The sequence below is a fragment of the Phragmites australis genome, chromosome 3, assembly GCF_958298935.1.
Source record: "Phragmites australis chromosome 3, lpPhrAust1.1, whole genome shotgun sequence".
Taxonomy (NCBI): Eukaryota; Viridiplantae; Streptophyta; class Magnoliopsida; order Poales; family Poaceae; genus Phragmites; species Phragmites australis.
Window position 1 is genome coordinate 5269808 of NC_084923.1, and position 21660 is coordinate 5291467.

Consider the following 21660-nt stretch of genomic DNA (forward strand, 5'->3'; position numbering starts at 1 on the left):
GAACTAGGCTTTCTCTAACATTGATTTCGTTGTAATGAACTAAGCTTATACAAACTACTAGCTTATTCGATAACTGACAAGTTTCTACTCCTTGATCGATAAAAGTCTCATGCACTTTGGTTTATGGCCACTCTAGCATCTCATCATAATTTCTGTCGATCATGTGCACATTTGGAGAACCTAATGCCTGCTGGCATAAATCACAAATGCCAAAATTGATAGGCGAGTTCTTTCCCGCCCACTCCAAAAAGCATATTCTCTCCTTTTTTTTTCTTTAATAACAAAATGGACCCACCAAATGAATTAGCAATCTAGAGTACTATCTTTTACTAACCTATAGGTTTGCGCCCAATTTTTTGGCATGTAGGATGGACATACAGGTCGAGTTTCTTCATCAAAATATGACTGAATTTGCATATATGCTAGAACTTTTCCTACGACACCAATGTGCAAGTCCATACAACACTCAAACCCTTGCTGCAATCTTGGTGTCTGGAATGGAGTTCTCGCAAATCCACACACATGTACAAAGTCTTTGGAAATTATTACACATAGGTAGGCACTACAAGGAGTTCTCGCAAATTCGACAAAAACACCTTGCAAAGACGTAATCGATGAGCATCTACGGGTTCTGTTATATCCACTCCATAGCGCCAGGATCTCTTCCTGCCTCTTGCTGTAGTATTCTCTAAGGGGACCACTAACACTATCCAAGTCAACCAACACTATCCAAGCCAACCTTCATTATATGTTCGTCCTGATCATTTACTCGGATGGATGCCTGCAGACGCATGACCAAAATCTACTCCTTCTTCAACTCCACCATAATCTTCTTTGTTTCACTAATCTCAGCAAGATGAGTTGCATACATCCCACCCGACACGGTAGGCAAAGATGTACTAGAAGCTGATTTCCGAGCACGGGCTGCTTTAGCTGCCCCCCTTCCAATGGGCTTAGGAAGCTCAATAGATGCGTTCGATGTTGCATCGTTCGGTACTGCATTGCATGCTGCAGGGCTCGATTGTGCGTCAGCTCCCTCTTGCATCTTGTGCGCCTTCGCAGACTCGTGCGTGTGCCACTTGGGGTGGTCGCAAGCATGAATCAACAGTGCGTGTAAGAAAATGGCTTCCCCTCAATCCACTTGTACGTTGTGCAAGCCCGCACCATATGCAAATTGAGGTACCGAGGAGTTAACAAAACTATCTGCATCATTTGTATCTACCATACTCGTGCAAAGAAATACAAATGACACCCATATACCAGTTATCATGTACAATTTCAACATCTACAGGATGAAATTCTGATAAAGATAATGGACAGGTTCAGTTAACATGAGGTCATTCTTCTGATGGCATTCATTCTGAAAGGGGTTCGGATGATGATCTGCAGTATGAGTCTGAGAGAGGATTCCATTGTGAAGGACTCCCGTATACCAAAAGGTTATAACCATTTGCATTCTGGTGACAAAAATAGCTATCATACAGATGGCTCTCCAATACAATCGGTAAAGCCTACTATTGATCCAAAGACAATAATCTTGGATACTAAAGGTACTTCAATTATTTATGAAAATAAGAAAAGCACATCTTCCCTTCAAGATAGAAATGGATCAACTCATTACCCTCCATATGAAAATCCTGAGCTAGGTTTGGCATGTGGAAAAGAGAAATCATATAGCAAGAGTAACAATCAAGATATGCAGTAGGTTAAAGCCCAGATAGCCTCACCTCCAAATGAAAGCAAAGTGGAGTTCCATTCCACTCCATTAAAATGTAATGTGACAAAATCGACAGCACAATTAAGGCAGGGCAATGTTGAAAATGGAGGCAACACAACATTGCAAAACAAGCAAATTCTAATCATGTTGATACTTCCGATACAACTAGGAAGGATGGTACTTCAACTGCATATGTTCTCAAAGAAGCCCGAGATTTAAAGCACAGGCGGATACTTCAATTGCTTACCTTAGTTTATCTCTGCACCCAACATCTATAGGACAAAATTTCCTTAAGAAATCACAATTTCAATCCTAGTTGTCTATGGTAGAAGGAGCAGGTAAGCAACAAATTGCACCAGTTTTAAGAGCATGTAAGTATTTATGAGTTTCATGTGTTAGTTACCTTGAGACAAGCAAAGCTTAATTGAAACATATACACCTTGTCATGTTCGTTGGTCCCGCTAGGATTGAGCTCTCCACCTTCCTCACGTGCACCGCAAACTTGCTAATTGCGTCCGTGATGAGCTTCATGTGGTTGATCAATGCCTTGTCCGACCTAGGCATCATAGTCGGCTTCCTATACATGTTGAAGTACTTGGCTATCCTGCCCCAGTACGTCTCCTTGGTTTGATCAGTTCCAACTACAAGATCCCAACTCACGTTTAACCATGCGCACGAGCAACTTGTCCTCCTCATCTGTCCACTTTGCTCGGTCTGTCTTCGGCTCTGCCTTCTTCTTGCTCTTTGATGTGGTCACCTTCTTCGTTCTCGTGCCCTCGCTACCAAATCTGAACTAGTCGAGCTCCTGATCGGTTGTAGGGTGCAATCCTAGAGTGTCCGTGACCAGGAAGTGGCCCATCTCCGCTGTTGGTTGAATAGTGGAGGGTCCCCCTTGCATCGACGGCCTGACCATGACATCCGCTGCACTCTGTCCTGAAGAAAACTCTAATCAAGCGGATTTATGGAGCAACTGCACATCACAAGAAAATGAACATGAACATGCATACTATTGCTCTCAAGGTATGTACTCAGAATAGATTTTCTGCATACTACTACAACACAAGCTACAGTTCAACTATCAGGCACCAACCAAATTAGAAGAATCCAACTGAAAATTAACACAATTTGCTCCCAATTGCATTGCAAATCCATTTCAATTAGCACCCAAGTGCATTGTACAGGCATAAAAAAGCAAGCAGCTTTGCAAAACTACACTTCAAAGATCACTCATCAACCTATCATGCCAAATAAAAGTAACACACCTTGCAACTAGTTCTTATTCTCACAATTCAATAATAGGCACAATAAGCTGAAATGGAAACAACAAATGTGACACTCACATATCCAGCAAAACATGTCTCTAAGAGTAACCTAAAAAGAATAATAAATACAATTCTAGTTCAATTCTGTGGCATTTCTAGTTGTTTACTTGCGTTTAAAATTGCATAACCAACCATGACATAGGAAAATCATTGGCATCGTTAAAAGGATATGAATATCTTACCATATGCAAACAGGTAGTTACACACACATAAATAAAGAAAGAATAGCATATGAAAGTGCATGTACCCAAGACATATCAATGATAGTGATCTTTCTTTATACAGGGAGGAGGATTACCAGCTTCCACACAATATATGAACAAAGAACAATATGGTTCAAAGCAAACTACAGAGGCACCTACGACCAAGTCTTGTAAGCTCACATTTGTTTTTTTGCCTCCCTCCCCTTTGGGTCCTATGATTTAACTATTAAGTAGATCATAAACATATTGCAATGATTCTGACTAGGATCAGATACATCCTTTTCTCACAATTTTGACAAATAATGAAGTGAATGAGTTCTTATACATCTATATCTATTTGAGCAATGACTCATCACCGTAAACATGCCAAATAACCACAAACTGACAACTTGATACATAGCACTATGCTTCATAGTTCATACATTGAAATCCCAATTCCTTGCAATCTAAAACTTAACAAGTCTTCCCTACATAAACTAAAACAACATACAACCATCTCAACCGTGGCATTGATACATTGAACATCTGGAGGCCTTACAGGGTTCAAATTACAGTTGAACTCCCAAATTATCAAAAGGCATGATGTCCAATATTAGACACCATATCACACTACTAATTAACAAATACCCGACCCAAATACAACCTCCACGAACGATTGGATTCAATGGACAAACCTTCATCCGTATCAGCACATGGTTCATCATCCGAGTTCTAGTTAGTGGGAAGGATGTCGTCACTGTCAATGTCCTTCGATCCCGAAGCTTCCTCTTTAGTGGGCACGCTGCTATTGTCGGCCAAACCAACTTGGTTGGGCACGACACCGCCACACCTAGCATCCTCAACTTGGAATACTAGCTACTCCAAGTCTGCTGCAATGGAGTCGACCTCCAAAAGTGTTCTGTTGAACTCCACGGTAAAAAGGGTGCTTCCCGGGCTCAAGTTGTCGTTGGCCACACCTTCTTCAACGTGGATGCCGCCTCTTGCACATGGTCATGCATGTTTGACTCAAGAGCGGCAAGCGTGGCGGCGTCCATCTACAACCACGGAGGAGGGAGTCCATGAGCCCACAAGTCGCTGGAAGCCTTGCCGAGGCCGACGTCGCACTATGACAACGTAGATCCAGGCGCCTAGGGCCGCCCTACCTGAGACAGTCGACCAAACCGAGACAGCGCCTGAGGCCAGCGGTCCCCTCCCCTTGCCCACCCCCCACCCACCGGCGTTGCCGCCCGATGCCACTATTGAACACCCCCATAATCCGAACCAATGCTCCTCCCCCTACTCCACACGACAACCCGCCACCCTCCTTCAGGCCATTCATGATTCAACTCACAAAATCTCAGATCCGAATGAGTTTCAAGACAAAATTGTACCTTCCGCCGCCTGTCGGTGTATCAGGAACCAGGGGTCCCCGAATAGCGAGTATCAGGAACCAGGGGTCCCCGAATAGCGAGGCCAGGCCAGCCATCCGCTACATGGCGCCATCCCGCGAGGTCTCTCTTGTGGGATGAGAAAAGGCCAAGTCCCAGGAGAAGGTGCTCGGGGCCACGGTCGGTGGCCCCCGAGTACCCCAGTACCCCGATGATCCACGGAATCCGAGTACCGGGAAGAAAGTGCTCGGGGAGGTGCCTGGTCACCCCCGAGCACCCTAGTCCCCCGACGATCAGAAGAGCTAAGTTCTGGGAGAGAGTGCTCGGGGCTGCATGCGGCAGCTCCCGAGCGCTCGGTTCCCCGAAGATCTGTACAAGAGTGCTCGGGAGAGAGTGCTCGGGGCTGCACGTGGCAGCCCCCGAGCACTCGGTTCCCTGAGGGTTCGTGCAAGAGTGCTCGGGGAGGTGAACAGTACCTCCGAGCACTCGGCACCCCGAGGACAAGGATGGGCATTCTCGGGAGAGAGTGCTCGGGGATGTGAACAGTATCCCCAAGCACTCGGTGCCCCGACGACCCAGAGAGGCCCCCGAGGGGCCTACCGATGAGGTGTCAACCAGCCAAAGGTCCGAGGCTACATTTAATGAGCATGCGTGGCCTGACACCTCCAACTGCTCCCGCCGCGCTCAGCGTCAGTCCCTGCCACGTTTTGGCAGAGAGGCGTGGGGTCATTAATTGCACAAGTCCCGTCCCGTGCCATCCGGCTTGTCTCGGGATAACGTCGTGAGGACCAAGGCGTTCCGTCTGCCGCACTGCTGTGGCAGGGAAACAAGACAGGGCGAGCACGCCGGGTTGCTCTGCGGCTGCCCGGTGGGCCCTCTCCACGACGCCCGTTGCCAGGGCATTTATGGTGACGGGCGACCGGGCGTGCGACGCATTTTCCACCCCCGGTCACCTCACCCAGAAGAAATGATGACGCCCTTTTCATTTATGGCGTCTTGGAACTCGTGCCCCCTCCTTCCAGTTCGGGGCATGTCTCGGCCGGCGGGTACTTAAAACAGCCGGCGGCACAGAAGCAAAGGGAGAGCCATCCTGAGGAACAAAAAGACCGGCAAGCAAGAACAACAACGAGAGACAACACCAACAACGGCGAAAAAACCCCAACCCCAAGACGAACCACACCAACAACGAGAGACACTGTGAGCAAGGTTGAGCACAGTTCCAGCCGAAGAACAAGGAGCCTCAAGCTCATAGTTAGGCCAACATCCTTGTAACCAGCAATATCCTTGAGGGATTTCCTCAGGACAGATATAGCATCCATACAGGAGTAGGGTATTACGCCCCCGTGCGGCCCGAACCTGTCTAAATTCCGGTGCATTTACTTCTTCTTGCACTAGGTCGTCACCTCCACCACCGGCCGTTGCATTTATTCTCATTTATTTCTCCGACGAACTTATTCAGGATCATCCTCCGGCCGAATCTCTAAAAAGGGGTGTCTCGGGATCCATACGATAGGAGTTAATCCTCCGACACCGCCCTACTCGCGCGTGCCACTGCCGTCGCCCCTCGCTTCCGTCTCTTCCGCCCGAGCGCGCGAGCACAACCTCCACCCACTTCCCCGCTCGTCGTCTCCGCGAAGGGATATGAGAGAGGTTTCCTGGGGCATGGGAACCTCTCTCCTATCTGGTTCCGCTCTGGTCTGCGATGGGAGGCCGTTGAAGCTCACGTACGGTTCTCGTTGCGTTCTTTTTCTCATTGTGAGGGGAATGAGAACTGCGACGGAATAAGTTGATGGTCTAACCCGGCTAGCTAACATGCGAAAAGCTCTTGTGCAGTTCAAGAGTGACAACATGTCGCCCTCTCACAGCAAAGATGCATGCATGGGTGCATCGGCCAGGACGGGCATGAGCAGTTGAGCACCATGCCTGAAGTGATTTCTCCGGCGGTCCGGCCTCCTTCCCTGGCCTGCCCGGCCCTCTAATGGCATTAACTGCCACCCACCACCCACCCACCATCTCCTCCCCTACCCGGCCTTCTCCTCTCCCCTCCTGCTAATATCAATAGTGGCCGGACCCTCTCATCTCTCCTCACTGCTGCCTTGTGACTCTGACCGGCACTCATCCATCAGCTGAGAGAGCACAAGGCAGGAGAGGAGATCGAGGCCATGGCGCGGGAGCAGGCGCTGCTCTCGACGGAGATCGTGAACCGGGGCGTGGAGCCGTCGGGCCCGGACGCCGGCTCGCCGACGTTCTCGGTGCGCGTGCGCCGCCGGCTGCCGGACTTCCTGCAGTCGGTGAACCTCAAGTACGTGCGGCTGGGGTACCACTACCTGATCAGCCATGGCGTGTACCTGGCCACCATCCCGGTCATCGTGCTGGTCTGCGGCGCCGAGGTGGGCAACCTGAGCCGCGACGAGCTGTGGCGCAAGGTGTGGGGGGAGGCCACCAACGACCTCGCCACCGTGCTCGCCTTCCTCGTCGTCCTCGCCTTCACCATCTCCGTCTACATCATGTCCAGGCCCAGGCCCGTCTACCTCATCGACTTCGCCTGCTACAAGCCGGCCGACGAGCTCAAGGTACGTCCCACATGCCCCTGCGCGCCTTAGGCATGCGCAAGCACATCGATCAGCATGATTTGCATGCAAGCACACGCCTGTCGATCTGTAGGTGCAGCACAAGTGAAGTTGCTTCTAAGAAACCCGCTTTTCATGCATCAAGCACTGTTTCTTCCTTGACTTGCTTTCTTGCTTGTTTGTTTGCAGTATCCATTTGATATATAATCATGTCACACATGCACACACATACAAGAAACTAAGAAAGATATATCACATCTGCTAAAAATGGATCACCACGAATGTCTTGATTCTTGAATCGGATGTAAACTTGAACCATATCACTCAGATTTTTTTCAAGTACTGTTTCTTCCAAGAAAGTTCAACGAATCTGTATATATGCTACACTAGGGTACAGAGTGCCAACGATTTTATTGTAGTTTCCAAAACTTAGAACCTTTTTGCAATAATAATAATAATAATAACACCAGGCCGGGCCAACCTGGGTCGTGGCCCCCCAGCCTTTTTGCAAAAAAAAAAAAAAAACACCAGGTGCAGCCCAATTTTATTTTAATTAGAGCTCATTTCACCCCAGCTGCCTGCCAGTTAGGAACAAACGTTGCTAGGTCCAACTAACAGATGGAAAATGCTTTTCTTGTCAATAGCTTGGTAGTATATATTGAGGGTCATAAGTATAAAGACATGATGAAGGATTTCAAGGATGAAAAGCGTCAAAGAGCTTATCTGTTGTGGCTATCAGTTTGAGACATGCCTAGTTGTAATTTTGGTTTATACATACAATACTGTATTTTAGAGTTGTTTCTAGGCATTATAATCTATAAATCTCACTTAAATATGCATTTTAAATCAAGTATGGAAAATATCAATGTATTAGTTCAATGGTTTAGTACTCGAAATATTTTTAAATATCTTTTGCTATTTAGCCCCCTTTGAAATTTTGGTCAAGCTCCTTAGAACTGTGATATGATTCACCTAGCGAAATGGCTGCAGTAGGGGGAGAATGTTTACCATCGATGCCTGATGGAATTGCAGAAATGTTTCGTCTATCTTTATATGCTTTATCTGAACTTGGTCCGCGATATTCTTTACCATCTACTCAGATTTGTTACATGTTTCGTAAAGAAAAAACCTTAATTAGGGTATATATTGACATAGTTTTGCGCATGGTTGCTTGGATAAAGGAAAACACGCTCTTCAAATAGGGGTTAAACCATAATTAGGGCATACATATAGTCTTGCTCATGGATAACCACATGTAGGAGTAGATCCTAGTGTGCTTTAAGATCTGTACGGTACCATGCATTCACACGCTTAGATACACTCGTAGCTGTAGCGGTAGTACTTTGGCTGGCCCGGCCCGGCCCGGCCCTTTGATATGGTCGTAGTCTTAGCCAGCTGCCACCAATCCGAACTGAAGCTATATAAATGTTGCAGAAACTTAAATAGGTCACGTGTAAATACACTGGTGGATCCATAATAGAAATGACCGGGTATCCAGGTTGGCCTGTTAGGAGTTCGAATATCCCACTTGTTAAGTTAGAGAATGTTATAGAGACTGTTATATATAATGGATAATTAGAAAACAAAAATTTAACTGATGTCGTGTGCATCCTGTGGATACAAGTTGGCTTCACCCATACATAAATGCACTGACAGATCACATCCACATACACAAAACCCGAACATGCAAATAATTCTTATACTTCCAAATCCCAATCAACAACTTCGTTAAAAAATTAATCACACCAGATACTGGCAGCTGATCAGCTGGGCCTGTCAGGCATGACCAAAGCACGTCGGGTCTAGGCCTGGGTCCGGGCCCCACGGGTATGAGTGGGCCGGCCGAGGGCAGAGCGGAAGTTATGACGAACAGGTAGGACGGTTTCCGTTGGGGTCAGTAGTCATCACTCACCACATCAATGCATACGGCTGGGCGCTGCATCGATCCATCGATCGATGAGCCGTGAAACTGTGGTTGGCTCGTATACAATACATACAGCTATAGCTTGCTGTGCATTACAGCATTCTGCACGATCGACCTGGCCATGTCTGTCACTCCGCATGTGCATCCATTGGTACAGTACTAGACTACTAGTATAATACTCTCTGGTTATAAATATGCGTTGTTTTAAATAAGCTATAGTCTAAGCACTTAGACAACATTATGAAAGATCTTTTGGAAAAATAATTTTTGGTTTTTAAAATAAATATTTTAAAAGCTATTAGTATTTAAAGTTTTAAAAGTTCGGACAACATTTTTCAAAACGACATGCAGGTATAGCCTGAGGGAGTGCTGGTATCACTGTAGCTGCTGACTATCAACACAAACACGATCATGCATGGGTATTATCCGGGCGGACATGTCACTCTCACATTAACTAGGAGTTGAGTGCCTGAGTTGGATGGATGGAAAACTGTAACCAATCGTACTCGAACTAATGGAAACAAGGGGGATTTCGATCTAATCCTATCATGAAATGAGTACAAACTGAAGTATACTGAGAATGGACCAGTACGTGATTTGCTTTCAGCTGTTGATCGATGCTGCATGCTGGGCGCAGGTGTCGAAGGCGGAGTTCATCGACCTGGCGCGCAAGTCCGGCAAGTTCGACGAGGACAGCCTGGCGTTCCAGTCGCGGCTGCTGGCCAAGTCCGGCATCGGCGACGAGTCCTACATGCCGCGCTGCGTCTTCGAGCCCAGCACCAACTGCGCCACCATGAAGGAGGGCCGCGCCGAGGCCTCCACCGCCATGTTCGCTGCGCTCGACGAGCTCTTCGACAAGTGCCGCGTCCGCCCCAAGGACGTCGGCGTGCTCGTCGTCAACTGCAGCCTCTTCAACCCGACCCCGTCGCTCTCCGCCATGATCGTCAACCACTACAAGATGCGCGGGAACATCCTCAGCTACAACCTCGGCGGCATGGGCTGCAGCGCTGGCGTCATCGCCATCGACCTGGCTCGCGACATGCTACAGGCCAGCGGCGCCGGGATCGCCGTTGTCGTCAGCACGGAGGCCGTCTCCTTCACGTGGTACCCCGGGAAGCGCCGCTCCATGCTCATCCCGAACGCCTTCTTCCGGGCTGGATGCGCCGCCGTGCTGCTCTCCAACCGGCGCCGCGACTTCCACCGCGCCAAGTACCAGCTGGAGCACGTGGTGCGCACGCACAAGGGTGCCGACGACCGCGCCTTCCGCTCTGTGTACCAGGAGGAGGACGAGCAGCGGATCAAGGGCCTGTCCATCAGCCGCGACCTCCTGGAAGTGGGCGGGCACGCGCTCAAGACCAACATCACCACCCTGGGCCCCCTCGTGCTGCCCTTCTCCGAGCAGCTCCTCTTCTTCGCCGGCGTGCTCTTTCGCCACCTGTTCCCGTCCAAGACCTCCACCCCGCCGCCACCGACCACCCCCGGGGACGCGTCGGCGGCCGCGCCCTACATCCCGGACTTCAAGCGCGCGTTCGAGCACTTCTGCATGCACGCGGCGAGCCGCGACGTGCTGGAGCACCTGCAGAGCAACCTGGGCCTCCGCGACGCCGACCTGGAGTCCTCCCGCGCCGCGCTGCACCGCTTCGGCAACACCTCCAGCAGCAGCATCTGGTACGAGCTGGCGTACCTGGAGGCCAAGGGCCGCGTCCGCCGCGGCGACCGCGTGTGGCAGCTCGCCTTCGGGTCCGGGTTCAAGTGCAACAGCGCCGTGTGGCGCGCGGTGCGCCGCGTGCGCCGCCCGTCGTGCAGCCCCTGGCTGGACTCCGTCGACCAGTACCCGGCGCGCATGGACGCCTAAGAGAAAGCTGAGTGAGATCCTCTTCTCACGCCGTGCAGATTGCATGCTACTCCACTAATGATGGATCATACGAACGCTACATTATAGGACGCGATTTGCATGTTAACTGCATGCATGCAGTCAGTATTGTTAAGGTACGTTTGAGCTTTGCTTTGTGTTGGTTTAATTAGCAGCTGAGGTTAAGAGAGAGACTGCTGCCATAATGTATGCGCTCGAGTGCGCGCCAGTTCGTGTCATGTGTGAACTTGAAGTTATCTACGTGCAATTTTAATCTGTTTAAGACTTGAAGAAGTTGGTAACAGATGTTGCTGTTATGATTGTTTGAGCAAAGCTACCTCGGATGAAGACCATGCTGCTCTTACTTAGGCCAAGGAACACAACACACCTTCTGCATGACACAACTTCTTGGCTTGTTCACAAACCTGACGGGATGGAAGCAGAGAGCAATTATTGTAGAGCATAAATAGCTCCTCGTATACCTCAATACATTCTTTTTGCGAATGCATATACCTCAACACATGAAAATAGACGATACATACGACAACATGAGACATGGCACAGTTATAACCACGAAATTTTCCTCACTGATGCTGAATTATAAGAGTCAGTTTACCAAAACAAAACATGACCTCGTCTTTGAATCCTTGAAAAAAAATACACCACATCCACATGTCCACTGACGGTCTGACACTAGCACTTCCTAAACCTTGAAAAAAATAACTCATATCTGCGCAAAAAAGTGGGTTCAGGAAATTTAGATGCTATCACTCTAAAATCAATTATTTGGTAACTCAATTAGACATGCATTTATTAGTTAGTCAGAAGCTATCATGTTCAACCACTTTGAAACCCTACAATCTATCCGCACCCTACAATTTGACAAAAGCAAGAAATATTCATCAAATTAGAACACTACAGCATGAAATTATTCTCTTCAATTGAACGGAATTAAAAGAGAAGTAGATCAAACAAATTGGAAGAACTAAGAGACTTGCCATGGGCGACATCCATGGCGTTGGGCCATCAAGTCACAACTCATAAAAGGGTGGAGGCCTGGAGCACTGGTTGCTATGCCGAGTGCCTTATTGGGCCGCGCGCCATGGGAGACCGGGCACACGCATTTGGGCCAGGGGTGCACAAAGAGTCAAAATGGGCCGCTAACCAGTAAAAATGTTTTTCCCGGGTGCATGTGCATCCCCATGGGCTTAAGTGGCTTCCTCCTGGTGGAGACTGTAACAACTAGGTTAAATATCCGGTAGCAACTTAGGTATAGATTGTGTAGCACCTCATGTTGATATTTTATTACCAAGCTTATATGTAATTTGTAAGTACATATAAAAGTCTTCTTCAGAAGACTTTTATATGGATCTAATTTTGTTAATTTTGTCGGAAAAAACTTTAACTTAGACCTAAATGGCTTATGCTTAGTACGAACATCCGCATAGATAACTTCAGACACTCGTATGCAGAGATGGTAACAAACATAATACCTAAAAGTAGAAGCTATATAAATTCGTACCTACAAATTAATTCACAAACCTATATCCCGTACTCAAAACCCGCCATGAGTAATAACTAGCACCCGCGTCTAACCTTAGAGACATCACGTACCCACAAAACGCGCATGTATGTTTGGTGGAGCGGATGGAGGCGGCTACCGAAGGCTGGCACAGTGGACGGACGGGATGATGACTAAAAACAGGTACAGACGAAACGAACACAAATATAACTATTTTATACCCATTTCTGTGTATCCATTGAGTTTAATATCAAAACACCCCGTAGACCTATGAATAAAAAATGCATCATAAACCAGCACACATTAGTGTTTTTACCCGGCACGTGCTGTGGCCATTGCAATCCGTAATAATCGTGCGGGCAGCGTGTGGGAGGTTTAGCAATTTTCGCCCAGACACTGACTAGACTCGACCCTCCAGCCCTAACTATTCCTGTTCCGTTCTCCTCCCCCTCGCCGGCGCCCTGGCGGCCTCCCCTCGCGCCGGCGTGCCACCAATCGACGCCTCTTAGCTACTTTCTCCGGTTAGCCCCATAGCATCGCAGTACCCTCTCCACCGAGCGCGTCTCCACCCAGGCACCCTTCTAACTTCTAAGCGCGCTACGCCACCTCTCGTCCTTCTCTCTAGGATTCCTCCTCCCCCTGCTGCCGCTGCTCCCCGTTCCTCCTCCAATCCAAATCCCCTTCCGTTCTGTGAGGGACACTCCAGTCCATCCTGCTTGTTGCGGAGTTTGTTTGGTGCGTGGTGCTCTGGTGGAGTATTTAGCAGTTGATTTCCCAAAAATCTTGGGGTTTCAACTGAACCCCCATGCCCTATATTAAGGGTCGTAAGTCATGCAGTTCGATGATGATCGGGACATTGGTGTCGGTGGTGTCAATGGCGAAGTTGATGACAAGGTGGACGAGCCTACCAGGTGAGGAAATAATACTATCTATAACTGCGAGGGTTCTAATTTAGCGATAAGAAATTATTTATGCAACGGATTTTGGCATAAATAGTACCTTGGAACTTAGGATTTTTGCAGGAGCCGGTTCAATTGTTCCAAATTTCCAATTGAATTCGTCCATTTTGAACAGGGCTCAACATGACTATGAGACGCTCAAAACTTAGGCAAACAACTATTGCTTTCCGTGGTTTGTGCGAGCTAATATGCAAAGATAGTTAGCTAAATAGTAATTTAGACAGAAATGTCACAGGAGGGCCTGGTGGTTAGTAGAAGTTTTTGCATTTCTACAGCTAAAGGTTGTATCAGACTTCCGATAATGAGAGTTGGTAAGCAGAGCTATGTGAAAGTAGAAGTTTTTGCATTTCTACAGCTAAAGGTTGTATCAGACTTCCAATAATGAGAGTAGGTAAGCAGAGCTATGTTAAATTGTGGATAGTATGTTTACAAAATGTAGTCAAGACTCAAGACCCATTTAGCCATTTGTAGGTTTGGATTGTGTGGTAGTGCGACCTGCATTGAGATAGATCAATTGTGTACCTGATAATGTATAATGTATTTTCTGAAAGGAATGTGAAAACGATAAAATTCTCAATGGTTTTCCTATTCCTATGCATAAGGTGGCACATTATTTGACTTGCTATTTTGGCTACTGTACTATCTTTTCAATACTACAATAGATGAATAGAAAGTTATATCACTATGCCACTATGTCAGTGATTGCCAGTTGTATTCAGCAGCATCCCTGAGCCCAGAAATAATGCTACTCTTGTTCAATTAAGGACAGAAATACTGCATGGCAATGAGATAATTTCTAAGTTCTGTTATAGCTGTTCAGATGCCTACGCTGTGGCATCAGCGCAAATGCTACACCTCATATGCGTCGCGGACCGGAGGGACGAAGGACTTTATGCAATGCATGTGGCATAGCATGGGCAAAGGTAGCTGCTAATTGTTCTTCGCTGCTTATGTTTTATACTTCTTTGTGTTCATCAGCATTGGCTACAGTCTTGTTTTTAACCAAGTTTCTTGCTTTGTTGGTTTATGGGACCAATTGCAATGCTTGTTAATAGACTCAATATGATTTAAACACATGGTCGTTTACTTTCTTTTTTGAATGATGTGGGCACTTGTTTATTCTTCTTCATAACAAAACACTAAAGTTCATGTTGACTATGCTGTTTTTCACTCGATTAATATTGGCCACTGAGAACCAGGAGATCTTATGTGTTCACCTCAAATTCTCTATTAAATTTGCATATACTTATGAGACTGTTGGTACCAATATATCATATTATGTGAATACTGCATGGATGGTGTTGTTATGGTCGAGCAAGTGTACCAGAGGCGGAACAAGCGTCAGCGTGGTTGAAGGTCCAGGCGAGCCGCATGCATGGAAGCAACTAGAGACTTCGTTCAGTTGGGATATCATTTAATAAGTTACTGTTAGCGATTGTTCGGTTTAGATAAATTGGATTAGGATATTCTGTTAGTTACAAACCAGCTATAAGTAGCTGGGCAATTGTCATCGTTGAACTCAAGTAGAAGAAATAAAGAAGTCTCAATTCCCATCTGTTCTTGTTCGTTCGCTGCCAGCCAGTCGCCACGACACCTGAACGTCGAATTAAACCTCGCCCGCCCACACACCATCAGTACTTCCTGCGTCCAAACTCCAGCTCTACCATTATGGTATCAGAGATGCCAGGCTCCGCCGATGGGGAAGGAGGCAGTTCGACTGCCCAGATGCAGGCGATGGAGGCCATGACTAAGTTGCTGTCAGATATGAAAAGGCAGATGGGTGATCTGGCTCAGCAATTAACGTCTGTTTCTTCTCGCTTGATGGCGGTGGAACAACACCCAGTTGACTCTGTTGTTCCTAGCGCGATTGCCGATTTGATCGCCACCACCATGGTGGTGACGTCCTCGGCATCGGCTCCAGCCATTGCCCCTTCCATGACCCTGCCCTTCGCCATGCCCCCACAAACACAGCTCCTGCCACCCTCCATCATCCCCATCCACCATGTCCAATTTTCACACTTGCCCCTCACCAAGCTACTCAGGAAGGAAGGCTTTCAGTGGTCGTCGAAGGCGAATAGGGCGTTTCAAGCTCTCAAGACCGCTCTATCTACGGCGCTAGTGCTACAACTTCCGGCATTCGACAAGCTATTCGTGGTCGATTGTGATGCGTCGGGGTTCGAATTCGACGCAGTGCTTCACCAAGGTGCTGGCCCTCTTGCTTTCTTCAGCCGGCCATTTGCAACACGACACATCAAATTGGCCGCTTATGAATGCGAGCTATTGGCTTGGTTCAAGCCGTGCGACATTGGCGCTTGTATCTTTGGGGACGTCGCTTCATGATTCGCACAGACCACTACAACTTAAAGTTCATGTTGGACCAACGTCTATCGACCATCCCTCAGCATCAATGGATCAGCAAGCTATTCGGATTTGATTTCACGGTGGAATACCGTCTCAGATGTTTGAACACGGTAGCGGATGCACTATCTCGTCGGGACTCTGAGGAAGGCGCACTGGTAGCGCTCTTTGGACAGTCATTCCAACTCTACGACGAGCTACGACGTGAGATCGAGACTAACCTGGACACGCGCAAGGTTCACGATCAGATCCTCCAAGGCGAACTGTTGTGCCTTGGAGTGTCCAAGATGGCCTCATATTGCGCGACCGTCGCATCTTTGTCGCCGCATCATCAGCTGTGCTCCAGGCACTGCTTCAGCTGGCTCACTCCGCTTGGCATGAGGGCATTCAGAAGACCCTGCAACGGCTACGTGCAGATTTTCACGTTCCCCATGACTGTGCTCTCATCCATGACTTGGTCCGCGCCTACTTAACCTGCCAGCGCAATAAGATGGAGACACTGCACCCGGCTGGCCTCCTGTAACCACTTCCCGTGCCCTCGCAAGTATGGTCAGACATCTCACTCGACTTCAAGGGACTACCCAAGGTGCATGGCAAGTCAATGATTCTACGGTTGTCAACCAATTCTCCAAGTATGCACACTTCATTGTGCTCGGCCACCTGTACACGACGACATCGGTGGCGCGCACGTTCTTCGACGGCATTGTGCGCCTCCATGGGTTTCCTACTTCAATTGTGAGCGACAAAGATCCTGTGTTCACCGGCCACCTCTGGCCTGACCTGTTTAAGATGGTGGGCGTTAAACTCTGCATGAGCACGGCGTTCCATCCACAGATGGACGGCCAATCCGAAGTCATTAACAAAGTCATCGCCATGTATTTGCGCTGCATAATGGGTGATCGACCGCGAGCTTGGTTGGAGTGGCTTCCATGGGCAGAGTATTGTTACAACACATCCTTCCACTCATCTCTATGCACAACGCCCTTTCAAGTGGTCTTCGGCAGGGAGCCCCCGGCGCTAGTCCCATTCGTGGCCGGCACGGCCAGAACAAGCACCATGGACGACATGTTGCGCGAGCGCGACGCGTTTTTGGCAGAAGTCAGGGACCGCTTGCTCCAAGCACAGTAGTACGCCAAGAAGCACTACGATGGACATCACCGGGAGGTGGAGTTCACAGTCGGCAAGTGGGTATGGCTCCGCCTTCTTCATCGCCAAGCCCATTCTTTGGCGGACAGACCGCGCGACAAATTGGGCCCGCGCTATGCAGGGCCATTCTAGATAGTGGCTCAGGTGGGCACCATCGCCTACCGCCTCAAGCTTCCAGAGGGTGCGCGACTACACGACGTCTTTCATGTAGGTCTCCTCAAGCAGTTCCATGGTACGCCGCCTTCAGGACCGCCCACTCTACCGCCTATGGAGAATGGCCGTTTGCTGCCACAACCGAAACGCGTATTACGTGTGCGCCTACGTCGCGTTGTCTGGCATATTCTCATTCAGTGGTGCAGCATGGACTCGGACAATGCCACATGGGAGCCGGTGGACACATTTCGCCAGTCCTACCCGGAGATTCAGCTCGAGGACGAGCTGTTCCTCAAGGATGGGAGAGATGTTATGGTCGGGCAAGTGTACCAGAGGTGGAACAAGCGTCAACGTGGCTGAAGGTCCGGGCGAGCCGCATGCATGGAAGCAACCAAAGACTTCGTTCGGTTGGGATATCAGATTTAATTAGTTAGCTGTTAGTGATTGTTCGGTTTAGATAAATTGGATTGATTGTTAGGATATTCTGTTAGTTACAAACCAGCTATAAGTAGCTGGGCAATTGTCACCATTGAACTCAAGTAGAAGAAATAAAGAAGTCTCAATTCCCATCTGTTCTTGTTTGTTCGCCACTGGCCAGTCGCCATGGCGCCTGGACGTCGAATTAAACCTCGCCAGCCCACACGCCATCAGTACTTCCTGCGCCCAAATTCCAGCTGTACCAGATGTCCTACAAACTAAATCTGTTTAAATAAAACCCTTTTCATTCTGCAATGGAAACAAGCACGAAAAGGATTTGTATTTACTTTTGACGGTCTGCTTTAGTGTAAGTTTTAGTTCTCTTTAGTTCAACATGCTAGCTGATGAGTCATTCAATTTTTCTACAAGCAGGGGAAAATGAGAAAAGTTATTGATTCTGATGCCCACGTAGATGATGCTGCAATTGCAAAAATGGTGCCAGAACTTGGCATGGAATTTGACAATGAAGATAAAGCATATGAGTTCTACAACAGGTATGCTGGACATGTGGGCTTTAGTGTTCGTAAGAGTTCATCAGACAAATCAGCTGAAAACATCACAAGGTCAAGAACCTTTGTATGCTCGAGAGAAGGTTTCCGTAAGGACAAGAAAGGAGCTAAAGAAGTTAAGAGGCCACGACCAGAAACAAGAATAGGATGCCCTGCACGGATGACAATTAAGATTACATCGGATGGGAAATATCGTATTGCAGAATTTGTAGCAGACCATAACCATCAGCCAGCACCTCCATCAACCATGCATATGCTGAGATCTCAGAGAGTACTTACCGAGCTGCAAACAACGGAAGCAGACTCCTCAGAAGATTCAACAACACCGTCAAGGTTTTCTAGTGGTTCTTTAGCGTGGCAAGCAGGGCCAGCTGGAAGCGTCAACTTCCTCCCTGCTGATTATAGGAGTTCACTTCGTTCAAAGCGTATGAAAAACATGCAACCCGGTGATGCAGGAGCTGCTGTAAAGTACTTGCAGAGCATGCGGATGAATAATCCTTCATTCTTTTATGCTTTTCAGCTTGATGAGGATGACAAACTGACCAACATTTTCTGGACTGATTGCAAATCTAGAATTGACTTCAACTACTTTGGCGATGTGGTCTGTTTGGACACAACCTACAAAATAAATGCACATGGCAGGCCATTAACACTCTTCCTTGGAGTGAATCACCATAAGCAAATTTCCATATTCGGTGCAGCTTTGCTTTATGACGAATCAACAGAGTCTTTCAAGTGGTTGTTTGAAACATTCAAGATTGCCACAGATGGAAAGCAGCCAAAAACAATCTTGACTGATCGATCAATGGCAGCAACGGCTGCCATAACAGCAGCATGGCCAGGTACAATTCATTGCCTTTGTCCATGGCAAGTGTACCAAAATGCTGTCAAACACCTTAATCACATCTTCCAAGGCTCTAAGACATTTGCAAAGGATTTCAGCAAATGTGTTTACGAGTATGAGGAAGAAGCGGACTTCTTGCTAGGATGGACAACTATGCTAGAGAAGTATGATCTCAGAAACAATGAATGGCTTCGTAAATTGTTTGAAGATCGAGATAAATGGGCTTCAGTGTACACTAGGGATGTATTCACTGCAGATATAAAAAGTTCATTACAGTCAGAAAGTATCGGTAGTGTCTTGAAGAAGTACTCGAGTCCACAGTTTGATCTGTCATCTTTTTTCAAGCATTTTGAAAGATCACTGGATGAGCATCGATATGCTGAGCTGCAAGCTGATTTTCATGCAAGCCAAAGCTTCCCAAGAATACCTCCCTCCAAGATGCTTAGACAAGCTGCTAGCATGTACACACCAGTGGTTTTTGAAATTTTTCGCAGAGAGTTTGAGATGTTTGTGGATTCAGTGATTTATAGTTGTGGGGAGGCTGGGACTGCATCTGACTATAGAGTAGCCGTAACAGATAAACCTGGGGAGCACTATGTTAAGTTTGAATCCAGTGACTTCTCTGTTTTTTGCAGTTGCAAAAAGTTTGAATCAATGGGTATCCAGTGCTGCCATGTGTTGAAGGTTTTTGACTTCAGAAATATAAAAGAGTTACCACACAAATATTTCATGGGAAGATGGAAGAAGGACGCAAAGTCTGTAAATACAGGCAATCAAGAATTTCTGAATGATGGAGCTTCACAAACTACCTGCTCTTCTTTAAATGCTCCTGGGCCATTTATAGATCACCAACACATGCAAACAAATAATCAGCCTAACCATGTAAGTTAATTGAACACACCCTTTAATTAAGAAACTTTTATGTTTCTCACTTCAGGTTGACATTGACATGTGACCAATCACAGGATTCTTCTGTTTCTAACTTCCACCGGCAAGGCCTTCATGGAGATGCACAAGGAAATCAGGTATGACACATTGGCCGAACTGTTAGTTGATACACTTATACCAGTGGAGGTTTTGTTCTTTTCATAGTATATTGTTATAGCATGTGTTCAGTGCAAGTAATCCAATAAAATCTGTACAGGTTAAAACTTTGTTGGAAAAAAAATCATAAGATGATTTCTGCTTCATTGCATGCCATTATGGACCCATGTTCACAAAAGATCATGGTCCATAGAATCCGAGAAGTATAATCACTAAAGCAAATAATGTTTATTCTGCACTTCTGAACTTGTTATACAAAAGATTTGTTAGGACCCCCATGATTATAACAGTTTTTATTATTGTTAGTCTCAAAATTATGCAGAAGATTATTTTCTTTCCACATTTCTGACTTGCGGTTGTTCGACAGGGTTATACTCCCTTAGCTGGGATGCATCAGCAACAGTTCACCGGAAATTTTCACCTTAACATTGGAACAGGTTTTTGATTAATAAAATGGAACTGGGGCTTTGACCCAGTTGGTCCAGAAACCATGAAACAGGCTGCTATCTTTGCAAATCTTGTGTAAATTATAATGTGTGTTCCTGTAGTATTAGAAATGTCAATCCAGTTAGCTTTCTGGAAACTATCTTTAGACGCTGCTGAATAGTCGGACCTTGGAATCGGTATGTTCGTTCCAGTTGGAAGTTTGTTTAATGTTATAGAGAATGGAAGTTCCACTGGCATCTGGTTCTCCAACATGGAATATTGGCACGACGCATTCTTTGGTTTTACATGTTATTCTCTTGTTACTTTTTCTCTCATGGATCGTATGAACAATGCTTTAGGAATTCAACTACGCCATCGTTCGCAGCGGGAGGGTCGTCGTTCGCAGCTACAACGTCCTAGCAATGTCCAGCAATTGGTAAGGTGAACCATGTAGGTTGGCTGCATGTCATTTGAACTTTTCAGCAATGCTACCTAGACCACGGCACGAATCAAATATCAAGAATCAAACAAATTAGATGGAATGTCCGTGTTGACAATGCACGGGCTCCGGACTCCTGACAACGATACAAGCAAATCAACGGGGGAGAAAAATGAGACGGAGAGCGAGAGAGGTTGCAGGAAATAAGATGAAAAATCTTGTTCGATATGACCGGCGAGCTGCTGTTTCTGATGGCAGTAGCTAAGCGGATTGATGTGGTCATGCTATCGCCCCGATCGAGGTGGATTTGGTGAGCAGAGCAACCTGGATGGTTGAACCGTTCTAATGATTGAGTAATTTGTTTAATATGGAAATGCTGGGCTAGGCAATATGTGAGGGAGAAAAAGTTTTTTTAGTGGGAAAAAGGTAAGAATTATTATACCTGCCCCACGAATGCCTTTGCATAAGCATGATGGGTAATTCGGATTATGGACTTCGTTAGAGGTTGGGCTCGTGTTAGTATGTTGGAATTGATCTCAGTCTTATGCATTGATATGATTCCTAATGTCTATAAAAACCAAAAAGGGGAGTCTCGTGAAACGTGCAATCACAATTCTCACGTCTAGTTTGACCTCCTCATACATCATCTAATCTGATCCTAAGAAGGCGCAGAGAACAAGGTGAAGACCGTTGCCGCTGTGATTTCACCGAGGTGCTTCACCGCACCGGCGTCCATTACACCGATGCATCTCCTCCTTACCGATCAACTCTAGATGGCATCTCCGAACGCCGATGTATCCACATGCTTCCGCAATTAAGGTGGTGTTT

The 21660-nt window shown here is 47.1% G+C and overlaps 2 protein-coding genes across 3 annotated transcripts; both read left to right on the forward strand.

The window, feature by feature from the left end:
* The first annotated feature begins 6437 nt into the window (after positions 1 to 6437).
* LOC133911740 (3-ketoacyl-CoA synthase 10-like) lies at positions 6438 to 11249 on the forward strand. The gene is made up of 2 exons (XM_062354120.1): positions 6438 to 7182; positions 9741 to 11249. Exons 1-2 carry the CDS (start codon positions 6772 to 6774, stop codon positions 10956 to 10958), a joined length of 1629 nt encoding a protein of 542 aa, XP_062210104.1. The 5' UTR covers positions 6438 to 6771; the 3' UTR covers positions 10959 to 11249.
* A 1571-nt stretch (positions 11250 to 12820) lies between these two features.
* Positions 12821 to 20650, forward strand: LOC133911742 (protein FAR1-RELATED SEQUENCE 5-like). Of its 2 annotated transcripts, none has more exons than XM_062354128.1 (5): positions 12821 to 13388; positions 14249 to 14359; positions 17943 to 19805; positions 19889 to 19948; positions 20335 to 20650. In XM_062354128.1, the coding sequence occupies exons 2-5, from the start codon at positions 14297 to 14299 to the stop codon at positions 20410 to 20412; spliced, it is 2064 nt and encodes a 687-aa protein (XP_062210112.1). In that variant the 5' UTR covers positions 12821 to 13388; positions 14249 to 14296; the 3' UTR covers positions 20413 to 20650. The 2 variants fall into 2 exon arrangements, with proteins under 2 accessions (XP_062210112.1, XP_062210111.1); XM_062354127.1 differs by having other exon boundaries at positions 14257 to 14359.
* The last annotated feature ends 1010 nt before the right edge of the window (positions 20651 to 21660 follow it).

Coding starts and splice junctions, on each gene's coding strand:
- LOC133911740 (XM_062354120.1), top strand. CDS start 6,772: ATGGCGCGGGAGCAGGCGCTGCTCTCGACGGAGATCGTGAACCGGGGC. Junction 7,183..9,740: donor AGCCGGCCGACGAGCTCAAG/GTACGTCCCACA, acceptor TGCTGGGCGCAG/GTGTCGAAGGCGGAGTTCAT.
- LOC133911742 (XM_062354127.1), top strand. CDS start 13,309: ATGCAGTTCGATGATGATCGGGACATTGGTGTCGGTGGTGTCAATGGC. Junction 13,389..14,256: donor AAGGTGGACGAGCCTACCAG/GTGAGGAAATAA, acceptor ATAGCTGTTCAG/ATGCCTACGCTGTGGCATCA. Junction 19,806..19,888: donor CAAATAATCAGCCTAACCAT/GTAAGTTAATTG, acceptor GACCAATCACAG/GATTCTTCTGTTTCTAACTT.